General features: G+C 39.9%; 1 protein-coding gene and 1 long non-coding RNA gene across 3 annotated transcripts in view; one reads left to right on the top strand and one right to left on the bottom strand.

Moving 5' to 3' along the window:
- The window catches only part of LOC113037233 (poly(A) polymerase type 3-like), a 9,007-nt gene extending 8,928 nt beyond the window's left edge, over window positions 1–79 (top strand). For both annotated transcript variants that reach the window (XM_026194084.1, XM_026194083.1), the window contains exon 18: window positions 11–79. In XM_026194084.1, the coding sequence (XP_026049869.1) occupies window positions 11–23 (13 nt within the window). In that variant the 3' untranslated portion in view covers window positions 24–79. The remainder of the gene's footprint in view (window positions 1–10) is intronic.
- LOC113037236 (uncharacterized) overlaps window positions 1–21,529 on the bottom strand; it is a 27,824-nt gene extending 6,295 nt beyond the window's left edge. The window contains exons 1-2 of the long non-coding RNA XR_003274605.1: window positions 21,465–21,529; window positions 21,255–21,380 (exon numbers count right to left, since the gene is read on the bottom strand). This is a non-coding gene — a long non-coding RNA (uncharacterized LOC113037236). The remainder of the gene's footprint in view (window positions 1–21,254; window positions 21,381–21,464) is intronic.

The raw sequence follows: 21,529 nt of genomic DNA, 5'->3' as shown, positions 1-21,529 counted from the left end.
TCTCTTACAGGCAGACCACTTAATTGCCACCGGTTGGATTGCTTTCTGCTTGCAAAATAAATACATAAAAATAAAATACTCCATCTCCTTTATTTGCCTGATTTTTGTGTGTGTTAAGCCTATATTGTACTGAAACTATAGTGCTATACACACATGCATCGCTGCATGTAGAAGAAAAAAGCATGTAAGCACATAAATCAGCCCCACAAGCATGCAAGAGCTTCTGCTTTAGAAACTGAAGTGCTGCTTGTGCTAATTGACTGACTGACTTTTGACAGTTACGGGCCGGAAACCAAGGGAGGAACTGGCCTTTTGATGGTCACTCTAACAGCAACGGCACACACACAACCTTCCTGACTGACAGCTCCGGTTAACTGAGTTATGCTGAGTTACAAAGTGGCAGAAAAATGACTTTATATTTGTGTTTGCTCAGTTAACTGAAGCTGTCAGTCAAGAGGTGGGGTTGTGTGCATATTATTTCTTTGAAAGTGATCACTGATAAGAGGGTCAATCCCTCCTTGTCACAGCCCACCCCCACCACCAGGAACTGTCAGATCCACTTTAGCAGCAGTTACCTGTAAAAGCATACAAATCCACAAACTCTCGAACACCTGGTTGCTGCTTAATTCCACACCTGCACCTATTGAATTTGTGCACATATACTGGAATGCCTGACACCTCAGCAAACAAACCTAAATAAGCAAAAAATCTTTACACATGGAAAGCTTTCTAGTTTTAAACAATGTAGTTTTTTGGTTTTGTTCTGTGTTGCAGCATTTAAACGGTTACCTTCAGAAGACTTCATGATAGCAAGGATTCAGAAAATACACAAAGTGTAAATGTAATGCCTTTTGGAAGCCCATTAAAGTTTGGACCAAATCCACATTTTCAGCACCAAAGAAAGTAAATTAATGAAGTAATTAATACTTTATTTAAATGTGAACTCCCCAAAGTCTCAATATGCTTTACAAGAAGAAAATGAGCCCATAAAACACACCGATATCAATAACATATATTCTAAATTGATGCTAATCTTTGCTTTCCAGGTGCTGGTCACAGCGTGCCTCTAATTTATATGAGTCTGAGTCTTTTTTATAAGAAACATTCATGTCTGTCCTCTAAATGTCCCCAAGTAAGGAAATTATAGGACAAAATAGGAAACTTGGATAGATTAAAGCTCAAAAACAGTGAAAGAGAAATAAAAGCATTTGGCTGTTTGTGTTTATGGATTGTAATTTCTGCATTAATGAGAGTAGATATCAGCTTAGTGATTCTGACAGTCAAAATATTGTCTGTTTGTAAAGTGTGACCTGCTTATGCTCCACAAATGAAAACAAGAGTGTTAATAATAGACTAATATCAGGATGTATCTAAATTATTCTGACAGTCGTCTGGAAATTATGGAATTGGAAAACTGTCCTAAAAAGCAAAGAAAACGCTCAGTGTCTGCTTTGCAGCAAAGGCTGACGTATACATCGGGACGAATAACGATCTTTTAAATTAGTCACAGCCTGTGAACTTGTGTCAAGCAAAATTCTTGACAACAGGTGAAGTCAAAAAGTCTGATACAAAGCTCCATTCAGACCTCTTTCTGAAGTCTACTTATTACTGTTGACAATAAACAACTTTCATATGCTCCTCTAAACACTTTTCAGCCACATGTAAATGAGTGCAGCGTAAGACTTAATGTAAATATCCTGGTTTAAAAGGTGGCTTAGTTTTGATCGACACGTGCCAATGACTTTAATTAATATTATTTAATATCATGTAAATGATTTCAGCAATTACTGTACCAGTATCAAAGAGGAACCCTGGCACTAAACACAATGGAATAGAATATAATTAGAATTGAATTCAACTTCATTGTCATTGTACACATCACAGGTACAAGGCAACGAAATGCAGTTTGCATTCATCCAGAAAGTGCTTTAGCCGTGATATAGATATATTACAGAATATAGATCTATTATAGATACAATGTACACAGTATGAAGGTATGTTATGAATATACTATAAGTATGTACAAGCTATGAACATGTTACATGTATGGTTATAAATACAAAAAGCTACAGCAGATCATAGATATAGAATTGCGAGTATTAATAAACAGTTCTAAAACTATAATTATTGTATTGTACAGTATGAATACAGCATTTACAGTAGTGCAGTCGAGATCAGTGAGATCTTACAGCGCCTCCCAGAGGGCAGGAGGGTGCTTTGTTTGATTCAAGCTTAACTGTGTGCCACAGAAAGCCCACAATGTAAATCTGTGCACTTCACCACATTTTTTAAAGCTGTCCAGTGGGCCAGACTGGAGTCTTTGCAGGGCTGATTCTGGACCCCAAGCCTTATGTTTGACACCCCTGATGTAAACCTTTTGTAAATGAACTTTTCTTATTGACAGAACATCAAACACATTTCAGTAGAAACAGTAGTCTCAAATATAGATATGCAGTTATAGGAGTGCTACTGTATGACTGCTCTTTCTAATGAAGGTTGAAAACGCTAAAAAGAATAAAATAAAGGAGAAAAAAATGAGTAATGAGGTGGGTCTGTCACTCCCAACTCAGTCCTTCATTTAAAGGCACTTGTTAAACACCATTTTCTGATGTGTGTGTTTAATCTTGGGAAGCAGCGTGTTTTAACACAAACTACCATCTTTCCCTCAACCTAAACTAGTAGTTTTTGGTAACCTTTCCAAATATTTCTCAATGGCTAAACCTAACCAGCAAGTGAAAGGGAAAATATCTACCACACTCAAAAAAGGCTCAGGAGTCACAGGTGCAAACGTGACACGAACCACATCCTGGTGTTGGTTACACACCAAAGCCAAGAGACACCTTGTACTTTTGTCTCATTGGACGTTCCGGGATGACAATGTGTTGCCACCTGTTTAAAATTCTGCGTTTACACCTTTTCACAGCACAAGTCTAGAAACACTGGTTGGTGTTTAAACCTGTAACTGTAATTGGTTCAAATGACCATGTTTAAGCAAAGCTGAAACAAAATAATTGTACCTTTTCAAAGCAACCACGCTTATAAAGATTTCCAGTAGAATGAAGCTCAAATGTGATGGCGGTCATAAAAAAACATCATAAATAAATGTAAAGCTGTCAGGTACGTCCACCGGAGTTCAGTTGAGTTAATGGCACCTCTTTTGGTTCTGCAATGGGATAACGATTCCGCCAAATTAAAACAAACCCTATAGCCAAGTTTCCAGCAGGGCAACAAAGTGGTAACTGAAGTCAATGTCAAGCTCTGAAATGTGTAAGGAGAAAAAGTTAAGCTCAGAGCAAGGCGCTGAACCCACTGGGATTCTCTCAATTCAAAAGCAACCTGAAGGATGTAATTGAGGCCTACGGACACCATAAGCACAACATGGAAGAGCACCTGTTCCTGGATGGCACCCTGCCATTGCTCGCTGTCTGCCTGCTGTGGAGGCTAGCTACCCACTGATAAGGAATTAGAAAGTCATTAAGGAACACAAATAGCAGGATGGCACAGTCGCAACCAACTCCAGACTAAATTTGTGTCTTCATTTGCAGACTTATGAGCGTGGGGGGAAAAAGACTTTTTTCTCAATTCATTATTGATCATATTTACATTTGAAATTCAGACTGTCTCATCAGCTTTGGGCTCTTTATTAAATCTCACTTTCAGATCATTACCAAATTGCTAAAAAAAGATTTTTTTTTAAAAAGTTCCAATTAAATTCAATATTTGTTTTCCTTGTTTTTTGAAAGGTCACCGTGAAACATGAAACACAGAACTGAAAAATGTTACACTGTTTCTTTTTGGTCATCCATCTGCAAGATTTTTAGTGCAAAATAAAAATCTTCTTTGAAAGCTATTCAAGCATCCTACTCTGCAGAGTAGTTTGGTTTTGTAGAAATTTAATAACAAACCAAAATATTGGATAAACTGAAAATTTGAACAGGTGTTACTATGTCTGGACATTTTCACCTGGAGGTTGGGCCTCTTTCATGATTTGCCTGGAGATAGATGGGCTGTGCGTGACAGAAAAGTGGTAAAAGTTAGCTCTTGTCAGTTATAGCCTCTGGGCCAGCTGTTGAAATGCGACACAGTGATTTCCATCTGTTAACACAAACGCAGTCTCATGTCACTTTGTCAAAATACATCCAATATTGAGTCTATTGTTCTTTCTATGTTTATGGACACAAAGATCTCCCATTTTTGGATTGTGCGGATGTGTGTGAGCACATACACACAAATATTCCCTGAGAGCATTAAGTGAGAAAATCATGATATTGAAAATTCTTATCCAATTCTACAAAACAGTAGTATTGTAAGCTCCTTGCTGTTTCACAGTGCTACAAAAACAGCATGAGCTGGCTCATCGCTCATGTTAACATACACTTAAGAGACTTTATGTTCAAATCCCACAGATAGCTGATGGCGTTTATTTATTTATATGACTTTTAGCTTTAAATTTCAGTGTTTTCATTCACTGTTTACCAACTTTATTACCCTGGACTGATAAATGTCATGGGGGCAAACAAGTTAATTGCTGCCCATTTACATGATCAAACAGACTGCCTTACTAGTTCAGGTTTTTCCCACGCCGTGTCCTCTGGGGCCGAGAATGAAGTCAATTCAGAAGGGACAGAAACTGCCCTTTCTGGATTAACCACACGAGTGTTTAGCACAAAAAGCTGGTCTTCACGGGGAGCATCTGTCTAGAAAAACATCGACTAAACCAACAAAAACAGTTAACTAACTCATTTCTAATAACTGACATGTTTGGATTTTGTTAAAGCCTCGAGCTAAGGGTGTGGTCTAATTTGGTGCTTTATTAGCATTAGCTGATGACTCATTATTTTATGTGCTTACCTATGTATGGTCACTTCTGTCTCTAAAAAGCCCAACATGGCGGTGGGAAAGTAATAATAATAATAATAAAATAAAGAAACCAAGTTGCCAAGTTGAGAACGCCTTTTTATAGAGGCTATGGTTTTCTTATGCTTCTTTAACTTTCGATTTAATGACACTTCAAAGACTTTGACTGTAGTCTTTTTTAAACTGTTGTCTCTATATATTCAAGCAGAATTACCATTTGATATAATATTAATAAAATATTGTATGTCTACTGTTTCATTTAAAATTTTAAACTCAATTTAAAGGTGAATACTTTAATGCCAGAAATTAAATGCAGTTATAAATGTTTCATTGCATGAGGCATGAGAGAGCCTCATACACCTCATTTAACATATTTTGGTTTAGTTCTCATGAACCTTTAAAAAAAAAACAACTGCAGTTTGCGTGGTTAAAGTTTTTATAAAAAAACTCTGTATCCTGACTGGCTATTAGCAAAAAGGTGCTGGAAACATGAAGACAAAAGAATGCTAACCCTGCTCTAGGTGTGCTGGATGTGGAAACCCTGGAGGCAAAACTTCTGAGGGGCCAATTCTTTGCCTTTACAACTTGCCATTTTATTTGTAAGTAACCAAAATAACATTTAAAAAATGAAAGACTTTTGAAATATTCAATGAATGAAGCATAGTTTCTTGAAAAAAAAGAACTTTGAGAGTCTCTGTGTGTAAAATTGAGTTGTACATCGGACAAGTCAGAGAGAATTTATGTCTGACCTTTGCACGGAGACAGCTGCATGTGCAGACTTGACTGCAACCATCAGTTAAGCCTGCATGTGTAGCTTTAAAGCTGGGGCTTTAAGCTTCACTGTTTTGGCTACACGGTAGCTCGAATTGACCACATGTCCAGTAACTTCAGCAGACTGTGTCTGATGACTACGAGATGAATGTCTGTTTCACTGAGGTCCTCAAATGCGTCAAGTGCACTAAAGCCCATTTCAGGCTGCGCTGCTTGAGAGGTCAAGGCATATGGGAATCTGACAGATATCATGAACATGGCAATAACTCCTATCTTTTGCACTTAAATTCTGGAGCCATAATGCATTGTACTTTGAGAGTTACCCCAAGGCTCACTAGCCGTGTGAGTCATTGACACACCAGTGACTCTGACTGCACAGTCAATTACCCATCTACCTTTCATGGGACAGGAGTGGAAGACAGGGAATGAGTTCATCCATGCATTCAACCTACAGCAGCCATGCCTATACCAGAGGTGAAACCCATATGCAGACTGAAGAGACAAGAGGATATTGGGTTAGTTTTTTTTTTTCTAAGTGGAGAATAAAGGTTAATAACAGTCCTTTCCTGTGTCATATTTGACATGACCAGTCATCGCAGTAATTACAATCATTACACTCCAAAGGATGTCTAGTTATCCCTCTTAAACACAGGCCGCACAAAGGAAATCAATTATTCAATCAGAGCACTCCCATTCATCCCTGCCTGAGTTCACTTAATTTTGGGCCTGGGTGAATCTGCCGCAAATAAACCCCACGACCAGAGAAGAAAAGACGAACAGGCCCCTAATTTGTACCCTTTCAGACGGTCAATCACTTTTCAAAGGAATGCAAGCTTATTCTGACAATCAGGCCGACGTGAATGGGAATGGGTTTCATCTGCTACTTTACATAAGTTATCTGGTGATAAAGAGGGCAGAAGAAGAGAGGGAGGGGTGAGCTTTCTGTCTACAAGTGCAGCCTGTGGCCCCCTCCGCTTTTGCTCTCAGCCCCCTCTCTCTTTTCTCTCATCCCCCTTTCACCTCATCTCTCACCCATCCTCCGCTCCTCATCTTGCCCGTGCCCACTAGGATTGGCAGCATGTAATTTAAGAGCATGGGCACAAAGACCAAATGCCAAGCCCATAATGGAAGCTGGATGTGTTCTGATTTAAATGGGCTTCTCTGCACAGGGCCCAGGGCCTGTAATTAAGATCACTGGGACAAAGGCGAGGAGACAGTTTCACAATGCAGTCGGGACCTGGTTGAAGACGAGGGAGTGAAAATATCAGCTCCTTGCACCAAAAATGGAAAAGAAGTTTTTTTTTATTTTTATAATGGACACTTGAGTAGTTAGAAGAGGAGACGGAAGTTAAAGTTAAAGTTATAGGCGCTGTCTATTTGTTAGTACTTTGTTGCGATGATCTGATAAAGGTACTCGTGCCGGTGCTGTCCATTCATTAAAATGACAACTTGGACACGCACTCGGCTAACTTTCAAGGATCCGCCACAGTACATGCATCTCTTTGATTGCTTATGGAGCATGTCATGTTGCAAAGAGCAGCTTAACTTCATAGAGAATTCCTATTACCAAGCACTGGCTCCATCAGCATTCCTGTAGGGGTATTTGATCAATCTGAATGATGAAAAGACTACGAGAGGCCTTCATATCCGGATGGAGGGTTGGAAGTCTCGTCCTCCATAGCCATACACCCTCCATCACTCTCTCCTGAGCGTTTTTTGTTCCCGAGGACACACTCTAGCTCCTGGTGCTCTGGGTGGTTGTGTGTTCAGACCTTTTTCCGTTTAATTAGATTTGTTAAAACAATTTTTGGAGTGCTTTATTCGGTAAAAGCTCTCAGGGGTTAATATCCGCAGAACACTTCTGTTCAGCTTCTTTTCACCAATGGAGCATAAATTATTTAAATTATTCAGAATTGTGCGACCTTTTATCTCACCCCCTTTGAAGGCAGCAAATTAAAAATGCAAATGGGCTAACTAATTAATATGTAAATGCATTCATTCCCAGTTAACAATTAGCAATTAAACCTGCAGTGTCTAGAAAGAGCACTGACAAAATTAGCAACTTATTTTTTCATTTGAAAAATAGTCAGTTCGAAAAAAAAATTGATTGACGAAATGACTTTTACTGACAACCACCTGCCTCGATATAAACAAAATTAATAGGATGTCATGTTGGAGACACAGAAATCTGAGTAGAGTCATGTCACAAACAACCAAAATGTGTGTCATTTTTTTTTTTCATAGTTTGGTTCCAAGTCTTGTATATTTCATAGCTCGTTCAGCATTAATTGAAACATTAGAGTCTGAAAGGGATTCTGTGCATGTGTGAGGAGTTTCTATAAGGGCACTGAGACCTGCCACATTGCATAACGCAAATTACTGCAGGTCCTACTTTTTAATAGCTTTAGTCCAGAGCAAAGAGAGACCAACAGGAAACCATAAAACAGCAAAAGCTGTCAAACAGTTTCCCATTTCCTTCAGCATGCTCTTACGCTATCTTACACTTCACACTATCTTCTGTGTTACACTTTATGATAGCTAATGTTACAAACTCGACATCAATCATGCATGCCAAGCCCCGACCGTCTCTCCAGTGTCTGAATTTAACCACATCCAGATCCTTTGATGTGATAGCAGGAAGGTGCGGGGGCCGGGAGGCGTGAACTGCACCTCCTGTAAAGGTTATCTGTGATACACAGACCCGGGGGCACCTGCCTCATGCAGAGTATGCGCACATTTCGGCGGCGAACATACAAAGTGATGTATGTGTGCAGATCACTGTCAGCTGTGGAGCTCTGACAATAGAGGTCAGTCAGCCAGTCAATCAGGAACAGAGAAAAATGATTTGTCCTTTTCTCTCTCTCTCTCTCCACGAGACCTTCTTAAGCTTATATCCTAATAATTACTGTCAGTGTTCAACTTGATCTCTTGTCAGCTGGCAACTTCTGCCAGAGGGCTCAGCAGCACGATCATCACCTTTCGACAAACGCTCAGCGATTGCCGAGCCTTTAAAAGCGATTCTTGTGTTTCATTAACTTGCATTAAGTGCCCACGTCCCCTGATACTTGAGCGCTATATTGCCAAAGAAGGTTCATATTTTATTTATTGCGGTTTAATATTGTTTTTGAATATTTGCGCTGCCTTTTGGCCTGCCTTGCAGTCACATTATGTTCCTTAATTTCTCTTTGGAATTGACTTTCTGTTGCTCGGAGTGACGTGTGATTAAAAACATTTTCTCGCATAAAAATGTAAAACGAACATGAAGTTAGTCTCCACGCTGCAGCTGTTTGCTACAATATCTTTAGATTACGCCCACGTCTTTATTTAAAGCACTTTTTAATTGGGCTGTTTTTTTTTTGTTTATGTTGCACAAACTAGACTCAGCCACTTAAGAGCAACTCACCTTGCTGACCATTTATGCCGATGACAACCTCTAATTCGCTTGCTGGTTTTCATATACATGCTGGTAATATACTAGCAACTGCGTAATTACTGCACTCGACACAAGACACTCCACATGCATCTCTTTATCCACTCATTCGTGGAATAAATAGAACTAAAACACAAGAAATGCAGCAAAGAGCCTCTTTCAAGCAAATAGGCTGGGGGTGGGGTAGATAATTAATTCTGAGATTAATGTACTGTAGCAGTGGTGTGTTATTAAAACGCTATTTTTAAATTACAGCTCAGAAAGCACCCCCTTGGGATTAAGAGTGTTAGCCACTGATCTCTGCTTAAGTTATGGATGGAAAAGGAGGGGTGGTCTATTTTACATGCTCAGGTCTCATCTTATGGCTCATGCTGTGGGCTGACACGGAAAATCTTTTTGGTGTTTGTTCGCCTCAGTGACTCACTGAAAAGCCTCTAGTCCCTTTATCAATGGAGTCAGAACTTGTGCTTTTCAATAAGTCTAAGTGTTTGATAGGCGAGGGCCACTGCTGGCTTACAAGTGACATTTGATTAATGGATCTCGCTGTGCCTATTGTAAAACACTTGTTTGCCGAGCAGGGGAATGTTGGGAGGTTGTTGTAAGATAGAGGACAGATCTTGTGGTAATATGGTGCTTAATAGAAACCAAACTCAGTACAGGACCTATACAGATCAAATGACAGCAGCAGCCAAATGTAGACTTTTAAGGCATTATTTTCCTTACAGTTCATTATAAAAGCTCCTTATGCTGATATTATTGAGATCTATGGCAATGTCACTATAAAGAGGTTTAATTAGCCAAAGAGGAAGCTAATTTAAAAATTATATGTTGTAACTGTGGCTTAGATAAGCTTAACTAGTTTATTTTGGAACTGTGCTCTCATGAAATATATATCAAATTGAAATGGAAATCATATGTCAATATTATCAGGAAGATTTGCAAAGAGTTTGTTTACAGCAGTTTATTTTTCCCTTTATCTTGCTTGGGAGTAAGAGGCTTAGCTAAAACTGCTAAATTACACATTTATATCACTGATGTGTTGTGGCTAAAATACCTTTAAATACGAGTAATATTTGCAGTATTCATCTAGTTCTGTTTAGATCATCACAACTGAGGAAAGCAAATGATTATCATTACTATGCTCACCATTTAAGTGCTAACATTGCTGCTGTCTGGTGCTGAGCCGGTAGCATTCAGTTTCTTTATCTGTTTTTAAAAAAGTCCTTGTATTTACTTTATAGTTCAAACCATCAGGGCAATTTTAAAAAGAATGATGGCGAGGCTCCACAAAGTGTACAGCATTTTCACAAAGCGCATACTCATGTAATCCACTGATAATGTGAAAATGTTAACGCTGCTTTAAAACCTCTGCATTTTTCTGTGTCCTTGTATCTGTTTGTTACAGTAATACTGTTTGTAATTTGCCTCTAATGTGCCAGTCACAGCTCTTGTTTTGTGCACCGGTGCTGTGTTCCTCATTTTTGTTGTTGTCTTTTTTAATAGACACAAGTCCTGAAGATTATACAGCTGTCCTTTTGTTAAATGATGTTAATGCATTAAATAACAATTTGTAACACATTGATGTGATATAAAATTGTTACAATGTTACAATTACAATGTGATGTAGTTAAGGTGTGATACGGATGTCCTCCAATTATCTGAATGACAGGCTGATAAAAAGGGAAATAAAAAGATTTAACATATATATATATAACATATATATATGTTATATATATTATATATATGTATATATAAAACACCCACCCAACATTTCTCAAGCTTCTCGTGTTCCTTCTTCCTGATGTTGCTGTCATTCAGAACCGCTACATCGATCACTACGGCCGTCTTCTTCTGTTTGTCTACCACCACTATGTCCGGTTGGTTAGCCACCACCATTTTGTCCGTCTGTATCTGGAAGTCCCACAGGATCTTAGCTCGGTCATTCTCCACCACCCTTGGGGGCATCTCCCATTTTGACGTTGGGACTTCCAGGTTATACTCGGCACAGATGTTCCTGTACACTATGCCGGCCACTTGGTTATGGCGTTCCATGTATGCCTTGCCTGCTAGCATCTTGCACCCTGCTGTTATGTGCTGGATTGTCTCTGGGGCATCTTTACACAGCCTGCACCTGGGGTCTTGCCTAGTGTGATAGACCCCAGCCTCTATGGATCTTGTACTCAGAGCTTGTGCTGCCATGATTAGTGCCTCTGTGCTGTCTTTCAGTCCAGCTTTGTCCAGCCACTGGTAGGATTTCTGGATATCAGCCACCTCCTCTATCTGCCGGTGGTACATACCGTGCAGGGGCCTGTCCTTCCATGATGGTTCCTCGTCTCCCTCCTCTTTCTTGGGTTTCTGCTGCCTGAGGTATTCACTGAGCACTCGGTCAGTTGGGGCCATCTTTGTGATGTATTCGTGGATGTTCGTTGTCTCATCCTGGACTGTGGTGCTGACACTCACCAGTCCCCGGTCCCCTTCCTTCCGCTTAGCGTACAGCCTCAGGGTGCTGGACTTGGGGTGAAACCCTCCATGCATCGTAAGGAGCTTTCTTGTCTTGATGTCAGTGGCTTCTATCTCCTCTTTTGGCCAGCCTATTACCCCAGCAGGGTACCTGAACTCATATACTGTATATATATATTTATTAGGGGTGCAACAATACTCATATTGATATTGAACCGTTCGATACAGTGCTTTTGGTTCGGTACGCATATGTATCGAACAATACAAAATTTTAAATTTATTTGATCAACTTTCCTTCTGACGATGCTGTCTGTGTTGAGCGCTCAGTGGATCTGTGCTCGACAGTGCAGCCTAGGCGGAGTAGTCGAACGCAGATTCACTGAGCGCAGGGCAAGCTAGTGAGACAGAAGCTAAGCTCTCCTTGCAACATGGCAAATTGAACCTCCCCCACCCTCATTCAGATCTGGCGTTTGGAACTATTTTGGTTTTCATGTGACGTATGACCCTGAAGGTAAGCGCGTCATGGACTAAAGTAAAACAGTATGTTGGATGTGCCACACAATGCTCAATTACATGGTGGGAACTAGTGCGTTAGCGCAGTTAGCTCGTTAACGTGTTGGCCGTCCAGCCCCACGCACGGGGCGATCCGCGGTAGCTCGTTAACGGAGATTTGCCGTGTTGTGGCGTTAACGTCATTTCAGATTAACGCTGACAGCACTAGTGGGAACACAACGAATATGACTGCACATTTACAACGACATCATCCTAGTGCAAAGACAAGTGGAAGCAGACAAAAACAACAAGCATGCATGCTACAAACTTTACCCGAGTCATTTAGACAGCCGTTAGCACAGGATTCTCCTTATGGGGACCTGATATGTTTAATATGCTGCTGAGAATATAGCCCAGAAGAAGCGTATAGTATAGCTTTTATTTTGGAAAGAGACATTTCTCTGTAATAAACTCTCTTTTCCAAAGATGAGTGATTTCTCGATCGGATAGATAAATTTTTTTATTATTTTGTTGTTTCAGCAACATTAAATTTAAAAACTGTACTTTTGAGTTAAAATATATATTTATAATTTTAATAAATGACAAATTAAAAAGGCGTGAACATTTTTTTTGTATCGAAAAAATATCGAACCGTGACACCAAAGTATCGAACCGAACCGTGAATTTTGTGTATCGTTGCACCCCTAATGTATGTAACAATCAGTAATGTGTAATATCCTGGCTTGTGTGATGAAAATCAGACTCAACCTGGGGTTTTTGGTGCCTAATAATTACAACCACACAGTAACATATTCATTACTAACACAGCATTGTTCATTTTTGGTGTATTCTTCCTGCTTTGCAGTGACATTTGTTTCTGCTGATTGTGCACTCACTGAGTGACCCTCAGCATGTACATTAATTAAAGAAGACGTTAACCCTTACTCAGCTGCGTTTACGAGCCTAACAGTACATCTATACCTAGTGCTGAAATGCAACTAAAAATCCATCTTCCTCTTTCCCAAAGGCACAACTTGGTTGTTTTAAAATTGATATATGCTGTGTTTCCAAAAAGCAAGTGTTGAAATTAGTTAACCTTTACAAGAAGTTCCCATTCGTCATAATACAGGAAAACACCTTACAGGAGAAACCCAGTTCAACAAAATAAATGGCAGCTCACCACTGAAAACTGCTTCAGACTGCTTCAGATTAAAATAACAACAACAGGTAGAAAGATGCATGGCAGGTTGACTTGAGTCCTTTACTATGAATTGGGCTTTGAGAAGTCTTACTGGCATACTTTGCCATGTTAACTTGTGCTTATGCAGATCTAAGCTGCTCTGGAGCAGGTTATGTTAGCGATTAGAGATCGGCAGATATGAAATCACTTCCTACTGACCAGTCGGTTCTTTGGAAAATTGCATCTACATTCCTGAAAGATCCCTGGGACCTCTAAAGGGGATGGTAAGATAGTAAAAGGGGAGAGAGTGAGAGTCTTTAAATTGTTTGCCTTTTCATTATGATAATCTGTGGTAATTATAGAATTTTTGATGCAAGTTTATTCTTTGATTATTCCTTGAAGCCTTTACAGTTTTATTATTGTGTACATTATCCTAAACCGTTTATATTTTTCTCTCAGATCTTTAAACACCACCAGGGCTGCAGCTGAAAGAGTGAAAGCTAAAACTGTCCAGTGCACATCTAAAGATTAATTTAATGGAATGACGTAACACATCAGATTCTCTTGTTTCCCTGTTACAACAGAGCTGCAATATTCTGTATGTATGTAAACTCACACAGTCAGCATTTTTGTTGGCTTTGCTTCCTGACTTCAAATAGGCTAAACTTTATTAATATACAAGCTCTTGTCCAGTGTGCATACCCGTTCTAATTCTATGCTACTGTACATCTCCTAAAACAAACTCTCACACTGCAGATTTGTTTGGTTATTTTTATCCTTTAATATGTGCTTAATTGGTCGCATTTTAGTAAAACTATACTTTTATCTTCCCTTTTAAACCAGTTACTGCGTTGGCAGTAAACTCCTTGTTCGTGATTGGCCACTTGCTGCTGACACTATCCTTTTCATGTGAGCGTGATTTTAGCTAGACGGTGAAGCTCTGGATTAATGTATTGAGGCGATATCTACCTTTGTGTCACTTTAGCCTGATTGCCAGTGTTAGGGTAAGTGAATGCAGATAACGGAAATATATCCTGGGTATGTTGACCTTACTTCATACAGAATCTGGAGCTATTGTTGTCTTGGCTCTTAGTGTAGACCATAGGTGTCAAACTCTGGCCCGCGGGCCAAATTTGGCCCGCAGCCTAATTACATTTGGCCCGCGAAGCCATACCAAATTACTATTAGAGCTGGCCTACTGGTATTATACAGTTAATATATACATTGTTTAGTATTAAGCTTTGCTTGTTCCACATTCAGTTTTTCAGCAAAACTTGTTTGAGTCCATAAGAAGAGATTCATTCTTAAATCTGGAGGAAGATATTTTTCAATAAATATTAATGTTAGCCCGCGACCTTGTTCTAGTTTTGAATTTTGGCCCACTGTGTATTTGAGTTTGACACCCCTGGTGTAGACTGTTTTCCTCAGCCTGGAGCCAATCATCTGAAAGCCACGAAATGCCCCACTAGGGACACAAATAGCCTGGTCAGGCACCTCTACATCTCAGTTAGCAAAAACACTCATTTATACCTACGACACGTCATGCAGATATTTTTAATAACTTGAAAGAAACTGACCAGAAAAACACACTTACAAAATCAAAGCAGTGTTAGCAACCAAGGTGGCAAACTACAAACAGTTAGCCTAACTAGAGTAAGCCTCCAAAAGCTACCTGGTAGTTTTTTATTTTTGTTTTTTTTTACCGTTATTTGTGTTGAAAGTGAATGCAGTCCACTTTCAACACACGTGAAGTCTGATTTTGCTTTTTATAGAATACCTATTTCCTCAAACTAGCTAGCTTGCTAACTATTGACAAAATACAACCTCACTCAGCTTAATATAGTAAATGTTTGTGTTCATGGGTGGATGACTGAATTGTTAGAAAATGGAGAAAATATTATTGGAATGTTTCCAAAACTGACTCTGGGCACAAGATGTTCCAAAGTAACACGTGACTGTAATTACGTTACATTTTTCAGTAACGCTGTAATCTAATGAGTTACTGCACTAAATTCAGCAATCTCATTACAGTCAAGATTAGGTTGTTACATGTGTTGCAAAAGTTTTTATTCTTTTCTGCATGCCCGATGGATGAAAGAAGAAAGACAAATCAGCTGATTCTTCTGTGGGTAGGCGGACAATGGATGGAGCGGTCTACAACTTTCGAGGAGAGGAGACATGGACATTAATGTTATTCTTACTGCACTAAAGGACAAGAGCGCAAAATGCATTAAGGGCAGAAACAGCTGCATGGTTTTGCTAACACGACAGCATCTCTTTGTAAGTGTCTGCACAGAGAGCATGCTAAGCTAGCAATGAATGTAGCATGACGCTAACAAAGAATGCAGAGTGATGTTAAAGCTGAGTGTATGCTGACCCCAGCCCAGCTGCCAGAGCTTGGCTGTAGTGAATAATCAGGCTAGTCTCCATTTCTACTTGTACCTATTTCTGCAGCAGAGACACTGTGGCTCTGAAGCTTTTTTTTGCTTTGTTTAAGTGTGTAAGTAATAGGTGACTCCTCTCAGTAGGAATACCTCTCTCCTGAGTTATGAAGTGCTTAATTCACACAAATATGTAAAAAAAACAAAACAAACAAACCCACAAGCAAACAGAAAAAAGACAGTGGTGTGGCCATCTGCATGAGATGACCGCTACATGATAGAGTTGATATTGGTGTCTGCATGTGTATGTCCCTGTGTTTGTGTGTGTGTGTGTGTGCATGTGTAATGTTCTGTTTTTAACATTGGCAGTGAGTGCTTTGCACCTGTGGCTGCTGGCAGACCATTCGGTGTGTTGCAGCTCCGGAGGGACCTTGAAGCCCGTCGCAGTGGGAGAGAGGAGTCTGTCCTGCTAACCGTAATTAGCACAGGCCTGTTGATTCACTGATAATGAGAGGGAGTTCATTAGCGCAACGCTAATTGCTGCCTACTTCACCACTGCCGCCACCACCGCAGCCATGCCAGCCCCCCAAACCCCTTGCACTCAAAAAAGTTTGCCCGTCTATCACATTAGTAATGAGGGGAAAAAAAAGGAAAAAACGTAAAAATCTGTAACTTTTTCAGGACATTGAAGTGGAAGCAGATGGAATACGGCCTTTGAATTAGTTTTGACTTATTTTTGTACATATGTGATTAAGTAGAGCAAAACCTAGTTAGAGGTTTTTTGCTTGTGAAATTTCACTGCGATAAGCATTTGTAGTGTTCTCCGGAGGCACAGATGCACGTAGATAGGACGGTTCTGTCCAAGGACACGATGGCGGTTCAGAAGCTAATTGCCAGAGCAAGCAAACAAGAAAAAGCACAGGTTGCTGACTCAGCTTAAAGACGACCTCAGCTGTACCTGCATTATATAACAACTGTGTCACAGGCATACTTTAGTCCAGTCAGGCAACGAGTTTTACTTACAAACTGCAATTACCAGGGACAACTGCACAAAGAATTATATTCACTCTGAATAAATACATCAGAAAATCCAAAGCAATGACGATGAATGTATCCTTACAACCAACACTAATGTAATTTAGGTAAATAAATCAAGCGGAGCGTCTTTGATAATGTTAGCTAAGATTTAAAATGAATCCCTTTGATAGTGGATATATTATATCTCATGATCATAAAGAAGATTTAAGTCAAACATACATGTGGTACTTTTAAAGCCCGCAAATGAAAAATTAACACAAAGCAAAGAAACACACATAATCAGAACTTGCCACCTATAGCTATTGTCCTTTGGTCCATTTTTGCAGGTGTGTGCTAATAGCTCCTCGTTCCCTAAATGATGTCACTAAAATACGTAGTACAGTGTAACAGAAAGCTTATTTGCAATGTACAAATCTCTAAATTTGCCTTTAACCACATTAATTTGAATATCTGTAAGTGCCAAAATATATGTAGTACCGTCGTATGATTCCTGTCAACCGTAACACTTGAGCTGTTCACAGTAACTGTTGCTGTTAAGACAATTGTTTTGTTCTGTGATCTTTCATTTGCCTGCCATTTGCATCTGATATTGCCGTAAGCCGTCTATGCATGGCCCCAGCTGAGCTTCAAAACATCTGTTTCGTCCCGTAAAGCAGCCTAGTGTATGTAATCAAGCAGTTTTCTGACAAAAGCTGTTGGCACACATTGTAAAACACCAGTCTTAAGGCTGATAAGGCTGTCTGTTTTCCAGATCTGGAGTCACGCTCTGTGATTTTTCAGTCTTATCAGTGGAACCAAACAGAGTCGTGAAAAAACACAGGTTAAATTCATTTCATGATCTCATGAACGTACCAGTACTGAACTTATCATTTAATTGTTTTTGGTCTTTTTAGACTCACAGCTTTTGGGTATACAAAGTGAAGTGAGGGGCATTAACCTCATTCTGTGATCTTAGTCAGCGCTTTCCTGAAAACTTTCTGGATTTCTGCTAGTTTAAGTTTATACTCACAAAGTCTTCATTTTTTAAATTACGGTCATTAAAATCACAAAGGCAATTTTCTAGAGTTGTTAGTGAACCAATGCAGTGTCCTCGGTTTCACAGTCAGATCCACGCTTTGTTTGGCATGTTCAAAACACGAGGACGCCGATGGCAAAATTAAGGCTTTTCAGCAGGACTTCACCTACCCTACCACATAATGATGGATAGGTCCGTCTTTTATATGTTGGAAGTTAACATGCTAATGTAGCATTAAAGGGAGCAGCAGGCCTTATCTATCCCAATTGCAAGGGCTTCATGTGACTGCGCTCTGAATATCCAATCATATTCAAAATGGGTTTTTGTAATTGTAAACTTGGGTGTTTTTGCAAAGATGGATACTCTTCCCTCAAAACTTCTCTCCTAATTGTGACGCTTTAATCTCTGAAGCCGTCTGCAGCGTACAGTCCCCTGAGAATACTTTGCATTCGACCGCGGGTAATGTCAGAATAGATGGATGCAGCTATGGATGGAGGATGGAGGGATGACTAACCAGTCCGAAAGTGCCATGGCAATATCCGTCAGTGTTGTGTATTTCTACATAACAAGTGTCCATCCACGAGGCAATCTCACCTCGAGAGAGTGATCTGTCTCTCCTCTCCTCTCACTAAGAGGCTGAGGCTTTATCAGTGAGGCCATGATGAATTCTCAGCAGACACCCACTCCGTATGGGCCCTGAGTGAGCATGCATTTAAATGAACCCTCTCTTCCTCTGCCTCGTACTACACAAGAATTTCTAAACTCTATCTTGTCAAGCACTACATCAAACACAATAACAACAACCGTCCTAGCCCACCTTCATCCCCTCCCCTCCATTTTCTACTTCCTTCTTTAAGTCATTTTCTTCTCTGACATTTTTCTTTCTTGGTCCACATCACCAAAGACTCCTTTCATCTGCTTTTCATGATGGACTCATTTACATTTTTTTTAAAGCGCTTTTACGTCATATCCGAGTTTGTTGCTTCTCTCAATCAAACCACAAAGAGTCGGAAGCCATCACTCTTAACCAGCTCGTTTCTTGTCTTCTTTTTTTCCCCCTCCCCAGGTTTCGAACCGTAAGGTGAGAGAGGTAGCGTACTGGTGATCAGAGCATCAAAGCTGCCAGTCAGCCCCAAGGCTGGCGCATCATTCTCGAGGTGAATTACAGCACTACGAGAGCCCTTTTGTCCACGGCCACTGCTGTTACAGGCACAGCACGTCAATCGGCAGCCTAATTACTATGAAGACGCCCCGCTCTCACCTGGTCCTGCGTTTCAAACACTCAGATTAAAGCAGCGTCGGTTAAGTTTTGGCAGGACTTTCCTTGAAACGGGAATTTCAGTGGATTACGGTGGAATAGAGACATTAGCAAGATTTTAGTTTGGATTATCAGTGTTTGGTAAGTTACGTGAGATATATCATTATTAAAGGTAATTACAGAATTTTAATAATTCCCTAGTTGCACAAATAACTTGTACTTATTGTGCTTCTTAGCTCAGCGCGGTCAAAGGTGCCTTTAAAACACCAACAAAGCAGGTCAAATAAAACCAGATTATTCCTGAATGTCAGCCTGTTAGTTGTTAACATAAGAAAGCTCGCTAAGAATAATGGGTTTGGTGTTTGTGTTGGTAGGTTCAAGGTCGAGTGTTACGATAACTAACGGTAGCAAGCTTGGTTAGCAAGCTGCATCCACAAACTACGCAGGTCAAATGCAATAAGATATTTTTAAGCATACTATATTATTTATCTGATGATTCTATTGAAATTATAATAATAATTACATAATAATAATTAATATTATTTTGATATATTCTTCATTTTACATATTTATTTTGTTCAGAGTGCAACATCTAAGAAATTCTGGTACATTTATCAGTAAATGGCTTTTGACCCATTGATAAAGCAAAATGTTTGCTGGTAATACTAAACAAGACTTGACTGACATTGAAACTAATAAAAACTAAACTAAAGAAGTTCAAACACTAAAAACAAAATTGAAATGAGCAAGCTGACTCTGATAACTAACTGAAACCAAACTGAAATAAACGAACATAACTGTGGAGCGGACGTCAGGAGGGCTGCCTGTTCTCTGTGACCGCGCAGAATTGATTGCATCTACAATACAACTACAAAGACTTAAAACATAAATGACCTTTCGGCCAAGTTGTCTCCATTTCCACAACAGACCAAAACCGTTTTTATACCAGGATGTAAAAAAGCTTTTTAATGGTGTTTAGCTGGCATTTTGATATGGAAGTCTACGGGGATTTGCTCTCTTTAGGGACTAGCCTGTGGTCAAGTGGTCATTCCAGGAAGTGCACCTTTCTCACTTCTTTTTTGTCAGCCCCAGAGGCTGGCGCTTGGTTCAAGTCCCCTACTACCCAGCTAATCCACCACACCAGTCTTTCCACCAAACCACAATGATCATCCCACTTCGCTCTCGCCCTGTAGGCCTACTTGTTGTTCCTAGAGTATTTAAAAGTAGAATGGGAGGCGGAGCCTTCAGTTTTCAGGCCCCTCTTCTGTGGAACCAGCTTCCAGTTTGGATTCAGGAGACAGACACTATCTCTACTTTCAAGATTAGGCTTCAAACTTTCCTTTTTGCTAAAGCATATAGTTAGGGCTGGACCAGGTGACCCTGAATCCCCCCTTAGTTACGCTGCAGTAGGTTTAGGCTTCTGGGGGGTTCCCATGATGCACTGGGTGTTTCTTCTTCACTCACTATGTGTTAACAGACCTCTCTGCATTGAATCATATCTGTTATTAATCTCTGTCTCTCTTCCACAGCATGTCTTTATCCTGTCTTCCTTCTCTCACCCCAACCAATCACAGCAGATGGCCCCGCCCCTCCCTGAGCCTGGTTCTGCCAGAGGTTTCTTCCTGTTAAAAGGGAGTTTTTCCTTCCCACTGTCGCCAAAGTGGGAGTTGGGTTTTTCTCTGTGTATTATTGTAGGATCTACCTTACAATATAAAGCGCCTTGAGGCGACTGCTGTTGTGATTTGGCGCTGTATAAATAAATCGAATTGAATCCCCAGGTAATGAGTATTCCTTACAAGGAAGCGTTACTTGGGATTTATCTATTTGGTTACTTGTCAGTAAAAAAAAAAAAAGGTAATCTAATTTTTTTAGCCGTTTTGCAGCTGTGTGACTTTGCAGTTTTGTAAAACATTATAAGTAAATTGTATTGTTACTTTAGCTAAACGAGATTTAAGATATCAAGGTTTTTCCGAAAAGATGGGAGGGATTAGTTCAATTTGATTTTATTTATATAGCACCAAATCAAATGAAACTTTACCTTATATTGTAAGGTAAAGTCTCTACAATAATACAGAGAAAACCACAACAAATCAATTGAACCTCCGTTGAGCGAGCGCTGGTGACAGTGGGAGGGAAAAACTCCCTTTTAGCAGGAAGAACCAGGCTCAGGGAAAGGGCAGTCATCTGCCACAACAAGTTATGGGTAAGGGGAGGGAGACAGGACAAAAGACTCACTGCTGAAGAGAGCCAGAGATTAATAATAACTAAGAGTGGTGTATAAACACGTACAGTGTGAAAAGAAGTGAGAGAAGAAAGATAACAGAATACGCATTAAATATAGGGAATAATTGAGCATGGCTGTTACTACTTACTCCTTCTTGCCCACTGATTCAGCATATAAAACTGCTTGTTGGTAGCTCCTACACCGAGCCACGAAAACACAGCAACTTCACACCGCGTTTGGATTTTCCTCAATTAAACCACTGAAGTCATTGTTTCTGTCAAAAAGGAAAAAAAAATGAGGAAAGTTCCAGAAAACGTGCAGTAATTATTCATAATCCCAACAATTTGAGTGCAGCTACCTCATTTGGCTCAGTAATTTTGGCTTTTCTGAAAATTTCTTGCATACATTTGCACATTAATGTGG

This window comes from Astatotilapia calliptera, chromosome 15 (genome assembly GCF_900246225.1).
Source record: "Astatotilapia calliptera chromosome 15, fAstCal1.2, whole genome shotgun sequence".
Taxonomy (NCBI): Eukaryota; Metazoa; Chordata; class Actinopteri; order Cichliformes; family Cichlidae; genus Astatotilapia; species Astatotilapia calliptera.
Note: the sequence above shows the minus strand (reverse complement) of the source record. Positions and strands in the feature narration are given on the sequence as shown.